We start from the raw sequence: 21160 nt of genomic DNA on the forward strand, positions 1-21160 counted from the left end.
TTTTGTTAATATATTGTAAACTTTATTTATTTCTATCAAAAGAAGGTGCTGTTGAAGAAATGTTGATTTTGGTTCTTCTTTCCGTCAACATAATTATTATAATTAATTCTTTTAAGGGAATTTCGATATAAATCTTCAAAGTATAATCGTAATTTTGTAATTACTTTTTTATTGATTCTAATTACGACTTCATAAGTCCATTTATATAATATTTATAACACATCCTCTAATAACAAAAAGAAAAAAATACACTACTTAAATTATGTATAACGATGTTCAGTATATTACCTTTTATACATTTTCGAAGTGATATTAAAATTAACCCTAACAATTTTTATATTTTTTTCAAATAGTTTCTAAGTTTATATTTTCGAAGTTATTAAATTACTTAATATCTAAATGCGGGAAAATTATATAGAAACACAACAAAATTTAATTTAGTTTTTACACTAAAACTAATAAATAATCAACTCTTAACTTTTACTGTATTATTCGCTTTAGTTTTTACTCTTATCACATTGAGACCCAAACGTTTCATAAATAGATTCTTGACACTGCTCCAGTTTGGGCATTGCTACATTTAAATGCATTATTATACGTACATATTTGAGTTCCTTCTGCTATGTGTAACAATTAAATAATGTGAATAGATCATGTTATAAATTAATTAATTAAATTATGTCGTACGCAACAATTAAAGTATATCATAATTCGCTTTCATTTTTATTTATTGTCAATTAAATGGGTAGATTTACCCATTTGAGTGTTTGCCATATGTCTATGAAACGGGTAAATCTATCCACGCGGGTTTCAATGTGGTAAGTGATGCATTGTTTATTTATGTGAAAATATATTTTATATTGTATATTACATGCTAAAAGTTTCATAAATATTTATAACTAAATGTATGAAATACTCTTTCTATTTGCAAATTTCTTTGATTCAATAGTAAGATATTCTGAGTTGTAAGGGTTAATATTATAAGTGCAAAGCAATCATTGAAATTCTTTACAATCACGGTCGCAGTGGTCCATAACCATGGAATTCTTCTTAATGCACTAAATACAAGTGAAAAATGTACACAATATATGATAACGCAGAAGCTTCTGCTTTAATAAAAGAGAAAATAGAATTTTCTTACTATATATTTCTCAATTTTACATTATTTTTTTAACACGTTGACTGCTATGCACGAACCATTTGCTATTTCTATCTGAATGTTTAATGTTACTCTCATACGAATGAACTCTTCACGATTTTGTAATCATGTAATTTTGAAAAGAAACGAATAATAGAGTCTACATTTACGAAGAATTTATTATTAAATATTTAAATGAAAGCAATATAGTGTACACAACAATTAGTACAAAATAGGGAAACATAAGTAATATTGATGTTTACAGATGGTTTCAAAAACTGCCCTCAGAATTGAATTACATGCAATCAAAGTTGAATGCATACAAAATATCTATAAAATTAGATACATTTGATATAATAGCTCTATAAATTAATAATTTGTTATTTCCTCCAAATAAAGTACAAAATTACAATCACTCACTACATAATAATATAATCTTTGTAGAAATTCATTAAGTATAATTATATTTATATATCTTACTATAATAATTCAGTAAAATAGAAATAAGAAACGCGATAGACATTCATATTTCAATTATAGTCTTCTATAAATTTTATTCAGTAAGCATTTCATAGTATGCATGCTTCAGCGTTTTTATCGTAAGTCGCCAATCGTTTAAAAGCAACTAAGATAGGAAATTACAAAATATATTAACTTATAAACGATTATTTCAGTATTCAATACAAATAGTAATTATTAACTCTTCGGACTTTAATTTAGTAGCTTTGAAAGCATGCAAGTTAAGTGAGAAGAATATTTGTATAAGATAATATACAATTATATACAGATCTTTGTTGCTGGACGTCAGGAATATTTTATCGCAAAATAAAATTTACTTAGATGAAGATTGGATTTAAATAATAGATGTGATATTCTACGACTATGGTTACATTGAAATACGTAATGGCTATGGTTAAATGGTTCACATCGTAAGTGTATTAACATGGCATAATTTCTTACGTACCATTTGAAAAATGTACGTAAAAATAGGGAAATTAATTATCCTGAAGCACTAATTTTTAGAAACATGACTTACTATAACGAAGAATCGTTTTCTTTTTATTAGCGATCAACGTGTTAAAATTAAATTATTTGAATCAGTGATAACGATCACAAAGGGTAACACCCTTCAAGTCAATTGGATTGCACTATCTTTTATCTTTTTACTTTTCTTTTTTACAGTCTTAACTTTCATTAGTGTTTTGCCAGCCTTTCCCTTGTTGGGTATAGCTTTTTCCTTTATCGACTTCATTTGTAACTTCATTTCAGTTTTTGATAATTTCTTGTTTTTTATACTTCTCATACCGAGCTTGCTATCCTTTTTAACTTTGGTAGAAGTTTGAATCGGTAGACCGGATCTTACACAAGACCCGGGTAGCTTGTACTAGGCAGCAACCTTCACTTTTTTCTTCCTCTTCTTCTTTTTCTTATCGTGATGAAGTTCTTGCTTTTTCGCTATACAAAAGCGGCAGTACCAATCCTCGTTGTCAGCTGGTGGTACTTGCATACCAACGCACACCCTGAATAATTCAAGATAAATTAAATATAAAATGTAACTACAAATTAATTGGTCCTCAAAGTAAAAAGTACTTTAGATTTTAATATATTTCACTTCAGGCTTCGTTATGATTTCGAGCGACTATTAGATACACATATGACACACGGTCAAGCAAATGTATTAAATACTATGAGATTTTCTGCTTTGGCTGATACAATTCACCCATAAAATCATAGAAAGATATGAAACATACAGTACAGCTTCAATTATCCAAACCACAAAAAAAATCAATGATTACTTTAAAAAAAAACTTCGTTAACATTAACTGCATATTACACATATATTTTGCGTAATATGCATTAGAATTTCAAATTACAGCAGTAGCACGCACGGTATTTAATAAGTAATTTTAGGTGTAATTCCTATAGTTATAAACTGGTTAAGTACATGCATACTTCATTCTTCGAACTGTTCGATTATCCGAACAAATTGATTTTTCAATCCACCTCGGGGTCCCAATTAATGCGAATAATTGACGCTCTACTGTAATTGAACTAACTTGGAATTGATTCTTCACTTACCAATGATACCATGCATCGCAATCATCACAACCGACCATGGGTGATCCATCATCCTGGTTCCCACAAGCGGGACATATCCATACTTGGCGACCACCTTGATCCTGAAAAACTCATATCACGATAAAAACACAATATATTTCACTTTTACTATATTTATACATAACCCAACCCATCTTTCGTCTCATGAAGAACATGATTTGGAATATAAATGAACGCTTTAAAAAATAAATAGTTCTTTATGAAATAAATTATACAGTTCACATGGAATTATTAAGACATTTAATAGCTACATCAATACTTATAGTGATGAGTATGTGTAATTAAATCTCTTTTCTTAAGTTCGGAAGTTAATAAACACTATGGTAATGGAAACTACAAAATAAATATAATATTCATATATAGGGCGTCATGTTATCACCCCAAAGGATCTTCGTTTTTTTTTTTTGAGAGCGCAAATAAATATCTCGGGAAGAAATTATTTGATTTGGAGGAATAAATATTATGATTGGTAGATCTTTTTTTTTAGATTTAGATGTCGATGTTCTTTTAAATGAGGCTTCTTTTGGGGGGTGCGGTTTTGTAACTTGCATCGAGACAAATTCAGTGATCTATAGGTCTATTCTATTCTATAACATGACCTACAAGTGAATTTGAGTACAGTTTTGTACTTAATGCTGTAATGCAGGATTTTCTAACTGCACGCAGCAATGCCTCCTTGGATAATACAGAGATAACTGTTCAGCGTTATGATTATTGATAGAATTGTTGTTATGTTAGTGAATAAGACAGATGGTTTCAAATGTCACGTTATTACAGACTTTTAATTCAACATAATATCGATTATAGCACCGAAAGTGATATATGTACCCATCACAACATTTGCCCCTCCGTACAAAATAGTTTCTTCCTCCCACACTTTTTCATGTAGCCAAAATAAACGGAGATTTTTGGACGACAACGTTATACGACTCACCCTGTATATAAAACGAATTTTGAATGAAAAATATAGTCATTTGTAAGAATAATTATGTATGTTACATCAAAGGTAATTATGGTACATCGTATAATGGTTGTTGATACATCAACAAGGTGATAAAACGTTTTGACGTACATAAAGTGATTATGATTGTTACTGATATTAATGATATGTAATGTCATATTTGTAATCAATATAATTACCAGAAAGTAATTTTATAGTGATTTTAGTCATCATGTATGGAAATACGTGATCTGTTTTGAATACTTGTGAAGGGTTAGCATGTTTCGTATGAGTTAAGGTTTTTGTCTGCCGTAATTAAACAAATTTTCATTTGGCTCGCAAATAAAGAATATCTTATCGTAGAATGGTTTTTGATAAGCTCCTTTTCAATTAATTCAGATAGGGACCAAGTTCATCAAAGCAAAATCAAAGAATTATTTAATTTTGTTCATCTTCGTCTATTGAAATTAAATAATTCGTCAAATTTCGAGCTGCACTTCCATAATTTTTCGTCATCAAGTAGATATGTATACATTTAATATACATATGCACTCAATACAAATGCGCTTGAATCTATTATACAATACTATATTTTATAAATCAATGTTTCTGTTTCTAAAATTGAATCTTGGTAAGAATATCTTGTGAATAAACTATAAGGAACTGCCTGTAAATATCATGTTCATAAGACCATCTGATACAGGGACATTGAAATTTAAGTTATGCACCGCAAGTACCAAAATTTATTGGATACCAAGTAAATTTCAAAGGCCCATACGATAAATAATATGAAAATATAGAAAACAGCCCAAATTTTCAGTTAAATATTATTAATTTCCTGTATACGGTACATTTACTAAAGTACCTATACACGTTCCACAGCTATAAGTTATGGTGCATAAAATAATATCCCTGATATTTTACAGAATCATTGTTCTACATATTTAATACTTATCAAAATTTGCGTTTTGGAAATTTTATAGTAAATAATAGCCTTAAAAATAATCATTCATTTATGTTGTTTTCTTTATCAAAGCTCATCATGTATTTTACGTACTCTCTGGGATTACGGTAGTTTAGTAATTTAATTAATTAATAATATATTTTAATCACTAATAATTTAATTATCAATTATTCACAATTAATAATCAACTGAAGAGATTAAGCATAATCGAATTTGATTTTGCATTTAAATTAGAGTAAAAGTGGCAGTAATTCAACTGATAGTATCGTCAATTGCAATAAATTGTAATCCTTTTGCTGGGACGCATAGAGTAAAAGTTTGCAGGAATCATTGCATCCGTCAATGTATCCGCTCCGACCGCGGCCGAGGGAGTTTTAAACGCTGGGCATCCATGCAATTAACATTATTTGTACCACTACTTATACTACTTTAAAAACTACTCCAATGCAATAGTCCCGTGCTATATGCGCGCTTTTCTCCTTCGATATATGTGCTAATCACCTCCACCAATTTTCTGTCCTCGTTCGGGACGAACGGTAAGACCTGCGTGCGGGTTGTCTCATCCACTAAAAATTAAAATTTCTACGTTTTTCATTTTATTTTCATGAAAATACTACTAATGAATTAGTGCCCTGTTCTCCATAAAAGTGACCTCGTTCAAACTATTTGTAATTACATATCGCTCATTTGCTGCAACACTGACATAACTCAAAATTCACGATTTTTGGGGGAACGGGTTCAAAAATTTTGTTAGACAACAACCGTTTTTTTTTCTATACTAATAACTCAAAAACTGCAAATTTGGAGTTGTGTCGTTGTTGAAGCAAATGAGCGATATTATAATATACGATTAATTTGCTGATTCAGGAATATGTGTGAATTGATGCAACCAAAATTATGTACAATTGAAGAGTCCTTGTAGGAAACACTGTAAGCGCCAAAACTAAAAAAAAAAATAATTCTTTATCGGAAAATATTCTACATGGCAATGGTAAAACTATAGTATAGAATGATTTTTGGCACTTACAGTGTTTTCTACAGGGACTTTTCAGTTACGTATAATCATATATAATTAATCCAAACTGCATCGCATTTAAATCAATTTCCATTTGGAAAGCCAAACTAAATCAGTAACACTCACAGAAACAAAGATTTTCATTAATGAACGTCTCATCCCGCACGCAAGACTTATCGCTCTTGACTGTCGGCCGCCGACCGCTTGAAGACCGAAGGTTTTCTTAATTCTTCTATCTCGCTCGTATTCGGTGTGTATCTACTATTCTCTGTTCTCGCCGAACTGCCCGTGCAAAACTCATGTCGGTTCAAACGCGGAATAACGTCGATCGATTCTTCGGCTAAAAGCTCTACCCTCCCCTGTTATATGCGCGCGGCTGGACCGGATCGCGGTGCATATAACCGGGACTTACTATAATATATACAAGTAAACGTCAGGTTTCATGTAAGAAAAATCTCTGTACAACGGAAAACTGTTATTCTAATCCCTATAAATAATTTCACCTCGCCTACACGATATTGAATACACCATTAAAATGATGATCGCTGTCGATACATTCAGAGCCAAAAAGCATTATGCAGAATGTATGCAGATATTGAGTCTAGCCCGCGCTCGGCCGCAGCTAACGTTACGTGTACGACGACTATACTCGGCGACCATATCGAAAGGGGTTAATGCTTCCACTCCTAATTCTAATTACAAACTTTTTAAACGGAATCATTCAACTTCAATATGCATACCCCGAATTCGAATACAATCATTTTGTTCACTTAATGTTTATTTAAGTGTGAGCATAGCAAATCTTCATATATTTCTAGTAGGTATGCAGTTCTTTAGAATTCTTCTTCAAACTATCATCATAGTTACTTAACAAGGCCCTTATTTGAGGGGTCTTTCCACTTGTGACACTCTGATAAAGTACCGCAGTTTAGAACTTTTTTTGTCACAAGAAGAATGTGTTTACTAAATTGAAGTTTTTCCTAGTTATTAATACGTGCTTTGAGAATACAAATGTATTTTTTTCATATTTTTTTAATGCTCACTTGCGCCAAAATAAGTGGGTGTAATATGCACTGTGAAAAAAAAGACGCGTTGACTGTGTGGTCGATTTTGGAGGAACCATGTATCTGGGGCGGTGGTATAAGGGAGGTTTGTCATCAGCATGACTGTCGCTGTGGCCTGAACTAGAATCACACATTTTCGTTGTTTTTTCCTCATCTTTAACGTCGCAGAATGATTAAAAAAAAATAGCTAACTTCGATAGTTCAACTTTGGACGTCCGCCATTTTGTTAATTCTTAATCAATCTAATCAATATTAATCCCTGCCGCAGCGACAGTCATACGGATTCGAAATCTATTTGGTTTTTTGTTTCAGACACACGATTCCTCTAGAATCGACCACGCAGTCGAGGCGTCTTTTATTTTACAGCGCATATTACACCCACTTATTTTGGCGCAAGTGAGCATTAAAAAAATATGCAAAAAATACATTTGTATTCTCAAAGCACGTATTAATAACTAGGAAAAACTTCAATTTAGTAAACACATTTTTTTTGTGACAAAAAAAATTCTAAAGAGCGGTACTTTATCAGAGCGCCAGAGTGGAAATACCCCTTAATGATTGCGTATAAGTAAAAGAATGTCCTTTTAAATTAGATATTATATCTCGTATTGTTAAAAGACTTACGAAGTACCCTGCCTAAATCGCAAACTTATACTACTTCTACGTCAATTGACAAAATATATCTATTTATTCTAAACGCTATTAAGGATATAGCTTTTTAGAAAAATACCTTAAAAGGTCACATAAATTCAGGCAAGAGCTAACGACAACGCAGGAATCCATACATTTTCATTAAATTCGACTAGATGGGGCATAGATTAGATCATCATTTTATAAAGAAGACCTAATGACTTTTGTTTAAAATGGGAATGTACTCACCACAGTTGTGGTTGGTGGTGTGGGCAGCACGATCCTGCCATTTTCTTTGTCTTCCTTAGCATCATCCTTTTTAACAGCTGGATCTGCTTTCGTCTCTGTGCCGTTAAAACCGTCAGTTATATTCCTAACTGTTTTGCATGCTATGTATAATGACAACATGCAAATTGCATGCAATCAACCAATTCTGCACTATCTTATAGACTGTTTATTATATCTTTATCCGCATTATAACAGCTCACCATTGCTTTGCCAATGTATTTTCTTCTTTTAAATTAAAATTTGCGAACTTCGCTATAACGAAAGGAAGAGACAACGAAGTAATTCACCTTTATTTGTTTTCTAAGCCACTATATGTAAAAAATAGTTCAAACTTTATTCGAGTTTGGCTGAATAAATGCAACTTTAAACTTGTTAATAATAGAATATCTCCGTTTTTTTTTGTAAATCAGATTACACTGAATAAAAATAAATACTGTAGCCCTAAATGTATATTTCTCTTTAGTTAACAGATGCACCTGAAAGTATTTCTTTCGTGTACCACTGTTTTATTAGAATATTAGAATCAATCGAATAAATGAATTACTAATACAGACTGTTCTAAAACTCGCATACAATAGTTAGCCAGTTAATTGAAAGTGTTATGTGACCATTGACATTAGACTGCATATTTTTCCTAATACCTACAACGATACTATTATTATAAATATTCATTAATTTATTTCAAACGAACTCGTTAATTGCGTACGGCCCGGGTTCTTTTCCAGAAATTCTTGGAGCTGAACCCGCGGTGAAGCCGGTGCTAAAACCCGGTGGACATAGAAAGAGGGTAAGAATGAGTGAGACTGAGCTACGCGCGTGACCGGTAAGTGATCGTTCCTATGTATGAAAATTTTTATAACTTTTCTGCTAATAAAAGGGCCTTTAATGGGTCTGATGTTCAGGATAAAATTGTGTTTAAAAAACAACCTTAATCGAATTATTTTGAGTTGGACTCATACAAAGACATTGTGACAATAGAGAGTATACTTTGAGTGGCGTTGACGTGTTTTCAGGCTGAGGGATATCAACTGTGTGTACGATTTTGGCGTGCTTTCATTTCACGTTCATATTTTGCTCTGGGCGAATTAAGCAAAATTTTCTCGGCGCTAGCAATCCCTCGGACAGACCTCACCGACTTGTAGGCATTTTGCGAAATCTTGTGGCATTCTGAATAGTCCGATTGAGCTGGTGTCTAGTCTCATTAGCAGGCTGTATTTAGCTTTCATTGAAATAAAATAAAAATTATACAAATTTCAGTTTTCACACATTGATGTGATGAAGTATTGTCCGTCGGTTCGAAACGCAAATTGGAGATGACTTGAAAGGTCATTTGCTTGTATCAATTTCAATAAGTGATAATAGTAGCTCATAGGCAACTAACGACTTCGTTTATACCACAACTAATGAATCTCTATTGTACAAAAATTACTTTTATTTCAATTGCTATAACTATATCTTCCGAATGTATCATCCGATACACAGATGGCATTGTTTTAAATTATCAATTATTAGTTGGAAGAAGAGGGCGCATTGTTTTAAAGAATTAGTAAACAAGTGACTATTCAAAGCGACAAACTTTATCGTCAAAAAAATGTGTCGTAATAAATTATCCCTCGTTATAAGTTTTCTAAAGTTGTATGAAAATTTCGTGTACTCAAATTGTCTTCTCTGTCTTATTTACTTCTTTTTAAGAAGGTTGTACATGCCTTTTTTGGCATTTATGTTTCAATTAATGTATACGTAATCATATATTCCACAAAAAATAGTGTCGAGCAGTATAGTGTATTCATATTACTTTTCATTTTTTTCCTACTTTGCATTATTCTATCTAAACTATAAAAATTAAGAAACCTTGAAGAAAATGAGTTCCACCATCCAAAAATTCTCTTTTTCGAACGATCATATCACCCTATTTCGGATAGCGGAAATTCTACTGTACGTGCGCAGCTAATACAACAAAATCGCGTTATTATTGTAGGGAATCGCGTGCTATTACATTTCCACCAACATATTGTGTCCGTTTCTTTTTCAAATATATGTTCCAATCTTTGGGTTTCAGCAAAAGTTACGTGTTTAAGTAAAGTTACAGCTTTAGTTTCACCTTAACAAATTTATCGTATATAATCGTAATGATTTAAATTTTGATATACCTACGGAATAAATTGTGAGTTGAAGAAAAAGTTTTTAACTAATGTACAAAGCTGCAATAAATAATTTTCAGATTTCTAATATCTATCTTGAATTGAGCATCAGTTACTTGAGCAATCCTACGTAGCAAGAAAGTTTTCAAGGTTTCGACCTACTCGATCAAAGGTGATACACGGGTCCCTGCATGGCTTTAGCAACTAATATTTTTAACACTGAAAGGCGTCGGCATGTTTTGCACCCCGAGGACTTTATACCCTGTGATATTTTCTGGAAAATATTTTTTCAATTGGAGCATATGCTTTTTTATAAAGGGTATGAGAGATTTGTTTGAAGACAAATATAACATTGTCTTATATTTAACTGCAAAGTCAACAAAGTTGAAGCAATTATAGTTGCTTTAATATTAGTATTGTGAAACATGATATAGTCACCTAATTTAATAATGAGATATATGTCAGATAAGTTCGTGATTTAATTTCAAAGAATGTTTTCAGTCCCTATTAATTTCGGAAAAAATCTAGTTTAAAATCAACTTTTGCTGCTTCTGGTAACACGTCTTGTATAAATATATGTAAATTTCAAACAGATTTTAGATTAAAATAATTCCTATATTTTTTAACCTCCTGTTTTTATTAAATCATTTAACATATTTAGTGATATCGTTTTTAATCATCCTTTCCCTATAATTTCGTTATCTTTCCTAAAATTGGTATTGTGTTCAGTTGCATACTTTATTTTTTTCTGGTAAATTAAAGTCAGATTATGTCCATTAAACATCTGCTTGCAGCTACTTAAGTATACTGTCAGTGCATTTACATTGTAGAAGAAAATATCGAGAAAAGAAGAGAGAGTTTAAGACCCAATTGAATAGTAACGTAATTCTAGAAAGGTCTTAGAACTTGGTTTCTTGTGATTAATTACAGCTAGACATTGTGTTGATTGAACAGAAGTTGGCATTACAATAAGCTACGATTACGTAAAGACGAACAACAGCATCCCCAAAAAATTTGGAGCAAGTAAGTTCTGAGACTTCTTTCGACATGAAAAGTTCCACCTGATGAAATTGATAGGAGTGCTAAAATTCGAAATAATTAAGTAGATTTAAAAAACATAATACGAAATACAAAACAAGTCTAATGTAGGCTATGGAATCATTCTACACATATACTTTAGACAAACGTAACTATACAATAAAGCAGGCCAAATGAAAATTATACCGTCACCGCAAGTCATGAATGCATAGAAAGTAAAATATGAAATGTTGGGAAATTGGAGTTTGTGGAAAGGGCAAAATTTGAATGGTATCGATGGGTTGAGTTAATTATTATAGTAAAAGTACTATCAGTTATGTACGTAATGATATAAGATATAATACAGAAATAAAATTTTTGCTTGAAACTTATAAACTTTCTGGCATGTATTTCTATTTATATCTTTCTCACACATTGAAAAATATGTGACGTAATTATTTTTTAAGCTACCGTATATCAATGAGAATGTATATTGATTAAAAAAGTAATTAGAATTAATTATGATCCAAAAGTAACGAATCTCACTTTAATTGCAACTTCAATGTATAAATAAAAAAAGAGAATAGGGTTGTCACCTACGCTTATTTTACGGTTCATTATGCTCATGAATTTAGTTTTTAAATCTCCTTTATTTCTCTGAATTTATGTACTTCTTTCGATATACCAAATTACAGTGTTGTTTCGTTATGGGGACGGATCCTCCGTTCCGTTAAGAGAACATTTCTATCCCCGATACTTCTTTTGTAGCTGCCACGGCGAGTACGAGAAACTGCGAATGAGCGAGGGCACGCGAAAGCGACAAGCCATACTAGATTTCGTTCGAAATAGCGGCGACGCTTTATTAGTAAAGGAAGACGGCAAAGACGAAAGCCGAGCCGAATAGCATACCGTTTCATTAAGGGGATAACTTGACCCCCGATCGTCGTCTCCGTAACTGGACAAATCTGTATTACTAATTTTGTCTGACAAATAGTAAATTTGTAAATTAATAATTTAGAATTACATAAGGAGTTACTTTAGCAAAAATGTGTTGATTTCATCCATACGCGTGTAAGGAATCATAAGACTAAAGAAGACTGTGAAGGCTTTTGATTGGAAATAGTTACAAATGCTTGTATTCACGCGTGCATAAATACGTGAAAACACATTTTACGTTCGAATCAATACACTATAAACGAACAATGTTATATTGATATGTAACAACAAAAATACCGACAGGAATCGTGAAAATTATTTGTAAAATTGGTCCTTTCAAAACTGTAAGCGGGTGACATCCCTAAACGTTCACTTCCAACATTAATTTTATCTATTTGAATTTTTGCCATATATATGCTTGAAATTAGATATGAAAATACGATGTTTCTATGTACTTGAAATATGTTTTTATCATATAAAACGTACTTACAAAATAATACGGTGGTTGTTGTTGCGTCAGAGGAGTTGGGAGTTTAGGAGCAGGATCAAAGTGAGACGGAGGGGTCTCTCTTTGAGGTAAGGCTTTGAAGAGAGATTTCTTTGCTCGAGGAACTGTTGCAAGTGGCACACTAGTAAGAGTGGCAGAGAAAGTATCTGAAGGAAGAGCAGGGCTTCCATCTAATGTTCCCTCCTCTGTTTTCTTACTTGCCGACTTTTGCTTTGGCGGTCGCGTCACCAATGCTGATATTTTCGCTAATTCTGGACTTGGTTCCCGTTTCGTTTCCTCCTCCGGCTTCTTCAGCAATGTCTTTATAGTTCTATAACACATTTCCATAATAATAATGCACACGTTTTTAGAAACAATGAAGTTCACTCAATGTGACACACCGTACAGGATGAGTTACAGAAGCTTTGCATCTCAAATAACTCATTAATCTTTGATATTGGAATAATGGCAAAGGAAGAATATATTCTGTTTAATAGAGTATGCCGAATAATTAAAAACAGTTTTTAATACATCTCATTGTTTTTAAGATTTATTGAAATTTTTTTTTAGGTACTTGTTGTAATACATTAAACAAAACTTCAGATTTTCAATATCATATATGAGATCCTAAACTTTGGTGACTTATTCTATACACTTCATGTATGAATATTTTGTTAATTATGTGCTGGTATTAATATACAGGGTGTTTGACTACTCATGATTCTCTCTTCGAGGGTGATTTAGTAGACCAAAATAAAACGAAGATACAGAATGAAAATTTTTAATATTGCACTTCGTTTTCGAGAAAATTGCCCAACAGTATGCCCTACGCAGCGATGCTATACGTACTGATAAAATAGCGGCGCACTGCCGCATACGACGTCGGTGGAGTAGGAGAAGGGGACCATCTACAGCAACAAAGGTGCAATTTCATGCTGGCGCTCGACGCTCGATTTGAGCGTCAAAACCGGTGACGTGATCGGTCTGTGTGATTTTCAGCATCAAGCGGAAAAGCTAAACTGAGTTTAGCTCACTCCGACTCGCTCGTTCGTTAGTTGAGCGTTGGTCACGTGATTAGTTTTGACGCTCAAAACGAGCGTCGACGCTGAAATTCCCGGGGACCTATCGCGTGACTGGTTTCAACGCTCACAACGAGCGTCGAGCGTCAGCAGTACGGTAGGGATTTTCCTGGCACCCCTGATTATACCCGCCAAACGATAAGTTAGGTACGCCTGCCGTAGGCGGTTCTTATTAAAAATATTATTAAAAAATATATTACAAAAAATTATTCTATATTTTTGTCTTATTTTGGCCTGTAGTATATGAGTTATTATAAATTATATATGTCGAAATAAAACGAAAGAAAAATGGACAGCGTTAAACATTGATCTTCAAGTAATATTTAGAAAAAACATATTACTATGGTAGAGGTCACAGATATTGGCCGGTCAGAGCGAGTGAGGGGTAACACTCTCCATGCCCCTTGCCTGCCTCGGCGCTCCGTATTGGCCTACGCACCACTTGCACTTATGCATTACGCTAGGCGTAAACAACAGCCACCCGGCTGCGTCATAGGAGCTGAGCAGCGTTCCTGTTACTTCATCGTACCCTTCGAGAGTTACGCAACTTAAAGTAACAAATCCATGTGCATGCGTAAAGCTCGCTGGAGAGGGTCAATTTCCCCTCGATCGCTGTTTGCGAAATCGCCCAGAGCGGTCAATATCTGTGACTTCCACCATAATACAATTGGAAGAAGGAATACAATTGGAAACTTACATTTTTTTCATTGGAGCACTATCTGGTGTTGGTGGCCTTGGAGAAGCTGTCCCTAATTTCAGCGTTATCTTCGGTACAGCTTCTGAATTTTTATCTTCCTTCTGCAACAATATATTAAGACATAAATGTTGTAATTAAAAATTGTATTCCTTACGAAACGTATGGAAATCATAGAAATAATAAATTATGGTATTTGAGTATACCTCCTTTTCTTTTCGTTTGTCCTTCTTCTCCTTTTTCTCCTTAACTTTCTCTACTTTTTCTTTCTTATCAATTTTTTCTTTCTTTTCTTTTATTTTCTCTCCTTTTTCTTTATGCTTTTCCTTCTTATCCTTTTTCTTTTTCACTTTTTCTTTCTTTTCCTTCTTATGTTCCTTTAATTTCTGAAAATACAATATATGTATAACAAATTATTCTCCTACACAAGAATTTTTGTAATTTTATTACCAATGGAGACTTATATTTATAAAAAAAATGTAAAACCTTATATGATTATTTCAAATGCAGTAGCAAGGGAACGTCTCGATCCCTTCATCCTTGCAATGTGGACGTTGGTCGATAAAAATATACGCGTCAAATATTTTTGCGAAAATTAACTTTTACGTAAGTTTCGTCAAACTCAGCGATTATCTCTTCAAGATATTCTTGCAAGCTTTAAACTACCTTGATTATTTTCCAGAATTTTATGTAACATCCGTTTGTAAGAATAAGAATTTATCAATGTAATATGCAATTTTTAATAATTCGTGAAATTATGTTACTAATGCTATCAATGTTTCTAAAATAAGTTGACAAAATTTTGTATTTGTTTACACTAATAATTTTATTCCCTACCAAAAAAAAAAAAGATTTATATATACTATCTTCTTTGTATCTACGTTTATTTGTTACATTTACAATGTATTTTCCCAGTTATTTAAATTCGGAGAAATTTGCAGAAAAATATTTGAATTTTGTGCTTTAGAAAGATTTGTTTTTTAATGTTTCATTAATGTTTACACATTTCAAATAAACATGTTTAAACAACATTAACTCAATTTCATATTTCATTAACTCAATGATGTTATAATATACCAATATAAAATTTATATTATCATTAGAATGCCCAGCGGAGTCATGCTGCCTTCTTGTTATAGCATCGTACATACTTAGGAATTTCGATTTTATCGATGTTTACTATGAAAGTATACACAACAGGAGCCTATGACTGACTACTGTCAAGTCAAGGTTCAATGTGAAAGAAGTAGGGCAGTGGGAATATGTATTATCTGCATAAAGTCACTATGTGGCACTTGTACAGATAAAGTGAAAATGCATTTTGCCTTATTAGTTTACATAAACCTACTCAAAAGATAATTATTTTGAAACAAGTTCTATCGGTGTCAACATGACACCACTTGGTCATCTAAGAGAGTTAAAAATCCTGGGCATTCTAGTGTTAAATATACTGTATGTTATTAAAAGGAAAACTTCCAAATACATCGAATAATGCAAAGAATGATACAAAGATAAATATTGAATTTTGGATATTTAAAATAAATTTTCTGCCAGTTGTCGCAATGCAAAAGATGAAAGGTACATAACTAGTAAACTGAAATATTACCTTGTCATTTTTATCCGGCTTTTCGACTTTAGGACCTTTCGAAGGTAATAATGGCACAATGGGTACTGGTGTAGATGGATACGTAATTGGTGCTGAAAGTGCAGATGGTAAAGGCGGTGCAACAGTACTTGCAGGAACTGGTGGCGGTATCTCTTTGTCCTGTTTAACTGTCTTCGTTTTATCTTCCTTTTCTTTCTCCGATTTTTCGTGTTTTGACATTGAGGATGTTATTTCCGCGGAGGAAGGTGCTGCAGGTTTCTCACGTTCAAGGGGTTTACTTTTTGATAAGGATGTCAAATCTTCGGATTTCACAGGTAGATTTAGAAAACGAGGCGGTAAAGGTAAGTTTGGCATTGCTGGATGAGGGCCAGTACCACCTCTTCCTAAAGGTAATGGAAATCTGGGAAACATAGGATGCGGTATTAAACCAGGTGCAGGGGGAAACGGTGGGAAGAAAGGGAAAGGGAGCGTTGGCGGAAAATTTGGTTCTTTAGTAGGTTGAGGTTCGGGTGCCTGTGGAGTTTTTGGTCGATCTAGTATATCCAGTTCTGCCACATCGTTGGAAAGTTTTGTCTGAAAAACGGTAATCGCATATCGGCGATGTCTTTTGGCATCTCCTTTGAACACATTTACCACCGTGACAGTCACCGGTGACCGACGCCGGATTTTTCATTTACGTCCCGTCAGTCATCGGTAACCGACCATAAATAAGCCCATAAGTATGCTTAATAATATCAGCGAAACATATAAAACAAAGTGCACTAGTAAACAATTGAATATTATTATTTATTAGAGATTTTAAGAATGATTATGTGAACATATATCAGCGAACCTTGTAACTCACTTCATGTGAATGGATAGTCATACAAAACACGCTGGACGGCAAATGTGTTAAGCAGTTAATGATGGTGGCACGTATATACACGCACCCGTGTACTTGTATTAACGTCATGTAACACGACATATAAACAAAGCTCGACATACCTTCTTCGGACTGACGCAAAGTTTCGGGCTTCTTGACTTTAACTCCTTCTTTTTATTTATCTTTTCTTTTCTCTTCTTTTTGTGATCTGTAGGAGTTGTGGGCATGTTTAGTTCTGGAGTTCTCGGCGTACTTGGAGTTCCCGGTGGAGACATATCATCAAACATATAAACATCTGATCCTGGGCTTTGTAGCTCGATTAACTCTCCTCCATCCGGTTGAAGGTGAACGTCTGGTGTGTGTGGAGTCTTCTTTTCTTCTCGTTTTACATCATTATCAGTAACAACTGTCTGCTTATCCAAATTCTCATCAATTATCAAACCTGGTGAACTCTCTCGTGAATCAAGTTCTTTATATTTATGTTGTTCGGATGTATCTTTGTCTTTGTCTTCGCGTGGTTTCGAGATTTTTTTGAAAATGTTCAGCTTCTGTTTATCTGGCTCCGATGGAAGTTTATCAATATTATCATCCTTCCTCTCCGTTGGTGTGGGTCCATCAGTAAGGTCGATTATTTTCTCCATTTTAGTCTTTGGTTGCGTATTTTTCGGTAATTTTGGACTACCAGTCGTCTTAGGTGACGTCAATTTAGGAGTTGAGGGTCTGCTCGACGAACTTGACACAGTATTTTGTGATTTGCCGCCCCCTGGCTTCAGAGGTTTCAATTTAGCTAATTCTTTCATACCAGTTAGTTTTTTAATTTTATTATCATCTATCTTGTTTGGTTTAAATAATTCTTTAGCACGATTCTTCTTCTTGTTTTCTTTGTCGAGCTTACAATCATCTAACCCTTTCTTTATAATCTTTTTCGGCTTCTTGTCGTATTTTAATTCGGGGGGTACCATTGGATAAGAGCTAGGCTGTGGTGAATCTGAACGAGTTTGATGCGGTGTTCTTGCTTCAGGTAGCTTTCCTTCTCTAGCAGGTGATAAAAAACCTGAAGTGGTCATCATTACGCTATGAATTTCTCTCAATGGTCTGCCTTCCTCTAATACTTTTATACGTTTTACTATGGGACTTTCGAACGACACAGGATCTCCTGGCCGCTTAAAAACTACTTGTGGTGATATTCTATGAGGGGACACATTCATAGAATTGTTGACTGATGCTCCATTGTTTGAAGTTAAATCAGATGTTCCATTTATTATATTTTCGGCTTTGTCTGCTATATACTCTTCTGTAAAGTAACAATGTCACTATTTTAACAAAATTAACATCCTGCTGGCTACTGATACTGATATTACACTGTTCCATATGTATAAATTAAAACTTAGAGTTATTGACATACTAAATAAATCTTTTGCCGTATGTGCTATTGGAGAAGGTGTAAAATTTACAAAATACTTTTATCTATATAAATATATTTTAAACACTATCATATACTGATTGATTTCAATTTTTTAGAATTGTTTGGATATACAAGTCTCAGGGAACCTGAACAAATCTTTCTAATTATGTTTGTGGTATGTTTATTAGGAAAATATATTTTTGGGTTAAAAAATTACTACTTTTGTATATTGCATATAAATGTGGTAGACATTTATAATGAAAAGCATTGAAACAACTTGTTCAATTAAACATATGTACACCCAATGTACTTTACAGGGGATTGTCTTAAAAACAAAGGGCTACAAACATTTTTTTCTCTAAATAATTCATTCATTTTCTAAATTATTTACTTCTATTTCTCCCTTTTTAAAAACAGAGTAACATAAATTCTTGCATTTTTGTATACCTCTTTCTAAATAGCATTTATTTGAAATAGCTTGTTATACTTTAATAATTAAAGAAATATGTGTAGAAATTTTGGAAGGCTAAGATATGAATTTATTTTACATGTGCATCAGTGCCATCTTAACATAGAGGCAAAAGAGGCAGCCACCTCAGGGCCCCGGAGCTCAGGGGGCCCCTGAAAAATTGGAAAATTAAAAAAAAAATAGGGTTGTAAAAGCTAGGACAAAATTGGAACTGGACCCTCCAACTGTGACGGAAAGAAAATAACGAATAGGTACACCAAAATTTAGATTTTAAAATGGGGGCCTTTTCTCGTGGAATGCACCTCACGTTTAAACTTATTTATTTAATAGTTTTAATACTCATTCACTTGGCGTGTTAACGATTTTTGATTTTGTTTTATTTAGAATAATTTAGGGAGCCCCATATGGAGGATACAAAATAATTTTTAATTATATAACAGAAGTATTTATTTTAATTATTTAATAAAAATATTAATTTAAAAAATTTAATGAAACTGACATTTGTGAGACAATACTCGTAATGAAACAAAATAAAATTAATTCAATTTTTAATTATTAATTTAATACAATATAAGTTTTCAACAATGCTCTCAAATACCGCAAATATATAGAAAATAAAAACTTATCCAATATTGAAAGCACAAGGCATGAGCTTCCTCTAAATTATATAAATATGTTAAAAGTGTGAATACTACATTAAACTTTGGAGTACTGACATAACGATTACTTATGAGTTTGAAATTTATATTAAATAGTCAATGATTAAGATCGAATTACTATATCTTAGACGACATGCATAATGTTGTGGTTAATGTATATTTAAAGTCATATTCGAATTAATAAAAATGATAACAATTTTTATATCGTTATATAAAGCATAAGTTTATATTGCAAACTGTTCAGGATTAAGGCAAACAAATGTTATTACGATTTATTATAGTTACGAAAAATAGGCAGTAAATTGTTTGGTCCTTAGTTATATTAATAAGATTTGAAAGAATTACACATGTACAAACATATACTTTACCTTCAGTGTCCGGATACATAGCTGGCAAGTGCTCATGTATGTGTACTGGCCTTGTCACAACTTCTCGACTTCCAGGTTTTAGAAAATTTAAATGATTCTCCCGATGAATTGGAAATTTAGGTACTGCTACAGGACATGTAACAGATTCTACATGCTTAATATATTCTGATAATTCTTGCGGGTCTATGTTCATATGTCGAAAAGCTAAACCTAAATCATCGAGGTTCGATTCTGTCCTTCCCACTGAAAAAGCAATAGAATTACACGAATTCAATTAGAATAAAGCAAGTGTATATTATGTTTTATAATTGTAGAGACTTTTCAAACATTTTATTTATGGCTCTATGGGGCATGTTTGATATTATACTTGAAATAATTAATGATACTTACAAATTTCTGCATATTGATGTGTTAGCTTTGAAATTCGCAAAATGTACTCTTGCATAAGATCAACCATAAACTCTAATGGTGTAGAGTTAATAGAATGCCATCCAATCGTTTGACAAATTTGAGCGACGACCATTCTTAAAACACTTCTATTATATTCCGTTGACATTTTCAACTGTAACAAAAGTAATAAAACATTCTAATTGATATTGAAAACACTAAAAAATGTCGATACAAAATTCAAGAGAAGATTACTATATATTATGCACCATATATATGCAACTATTCTTAACTAATGTAATACAGAAGTGACAATGATTAAGGGTACGCACTTCTGCTATACAAAATACTCAGAATTTAAATTGTGAATTTCCATTTTGACTTACCAATGTAGAAGAACTTATGCAAGTTTCCTAGTTCTTCAGCTTATCAAAGATACATACATTCCTCCTCCACTATTTAACTTCACTTAGTACTTCAATATTGGGTCACGCAATTCATTATGACGACAACGCATAGTTTACTTGAAAAACGTAACGAAATATTTATCGTGGAAAAGACGCGGAACGCAAAGCGTTCTGAATCCCTTCACATCTTCCTTTACTTCCTTCGAACGTAATCCTTCGCAACCATCGATGCATGATACAATATACCGTATACCATGATGGCGGAAAGATTTCAGTCATGGATGTAAAAACAATAGCGTTGCGTACGAGGGGAAGGCACGACTGTGAAAATCGCTTTTGGGATAAAGGTTCGTTTTCACGTGACAGTAAATCATGGCTTTCATATCTCGAAACGTCATCTCTAGTTACTGACGTGATGTTATGTATACGTTTGTACCAAGGAAAATAATAAACCTAAACCTAAATCTAAACCTCATGGCTTTCAGT

General features: G+C 32.9%; 1 protein-coding gene across 8 annotated transcripts; it reads right to left on the reverse strand.

Moving 5' to 3' along the window:
- Taf3 (TBP-associated factor 3) lies at positions 1–20954 on the reverse strand. 8 transcript variants are annotated; one of them, XM_076809871.1, is made up of 11 exons: positions 20654–20953; positions 20271–20442; positions 19881–20123; positions 17102–18273; positions 16118–16690; positions 14718–14897; positions 14515–14615; positions 12961–13069; positions 8119–8213; positions 3218–3318; positions 1–2658 (listed from the first exon to the last, which is right to left on the reverse strand). In XM_076809871.1, the coding sequence occupies exons 2-11, from the start codon at positions 20434–20436 to the stop codon at positions 2594–2596; spliced, it is 2805 nt and encodes a 934-aa protein (XP_076665986.1). In that variant the 5' UTR covers positions 20437–20442; positions 20654–20953; the 3' UTR covers positions 1–2593. The 8 variants fall into 8 exon arrangements, with proteins under 8 accessions (XP_076665986.1, XP_076665968.1, XP_076665941.1 ...); XM_076809853.1 differs by having other exon boundaries at positions 12957–13069; XM_076809826.1 differs by having other exon boundaries at positions 12742–13069.
- Positions 20955–21160: the final 206 nt, after the last annotated feature.

The sequence above is a fragment of the Andrena cerasifolii genome, chromosome 1, assembly GCF_050908995.1.
Source record: "Andrena cerasifolii isolate SP2316 chromosome 1, iyAndCera1_principal, whole genome shotgun sequence".
In the NCBI taxonomy this organism is placed as follows: domain Eukaryota; kingdom Metazoa; phylum Arthropoda; class Insecta; order Hymenoptera; family Andrenidae; genus Andrena; species Andrena cerasifolii.

What these genes read in the sequence shown, in the direction of transcription:
- Taf3 (XM_076809826.1), bottom strand. Translation starts at nt 20,436, where the DNA reads ATGTCAACGGAATATAATAGAAGTGTTTTAAGAATGGTCGTCGCTCAA. An exon ending in TATGTATCCGGACACTGAAG is followed by an intron (nt 18,274 to 19,880) that starts GTAAAGTATATG and finishes GTTACTTTACAG; the next exon opens with AAGAGTATATAGCAGACAAA. An exon ending in AACAACCACCGTATTATTTT is followed by an intron (nt 8,214 to 12,741) that starts GTAAGTACGTTT and finishes TTAACGGCACAG; the next exon opens with AGACGAAAGCAGATCCAGCT.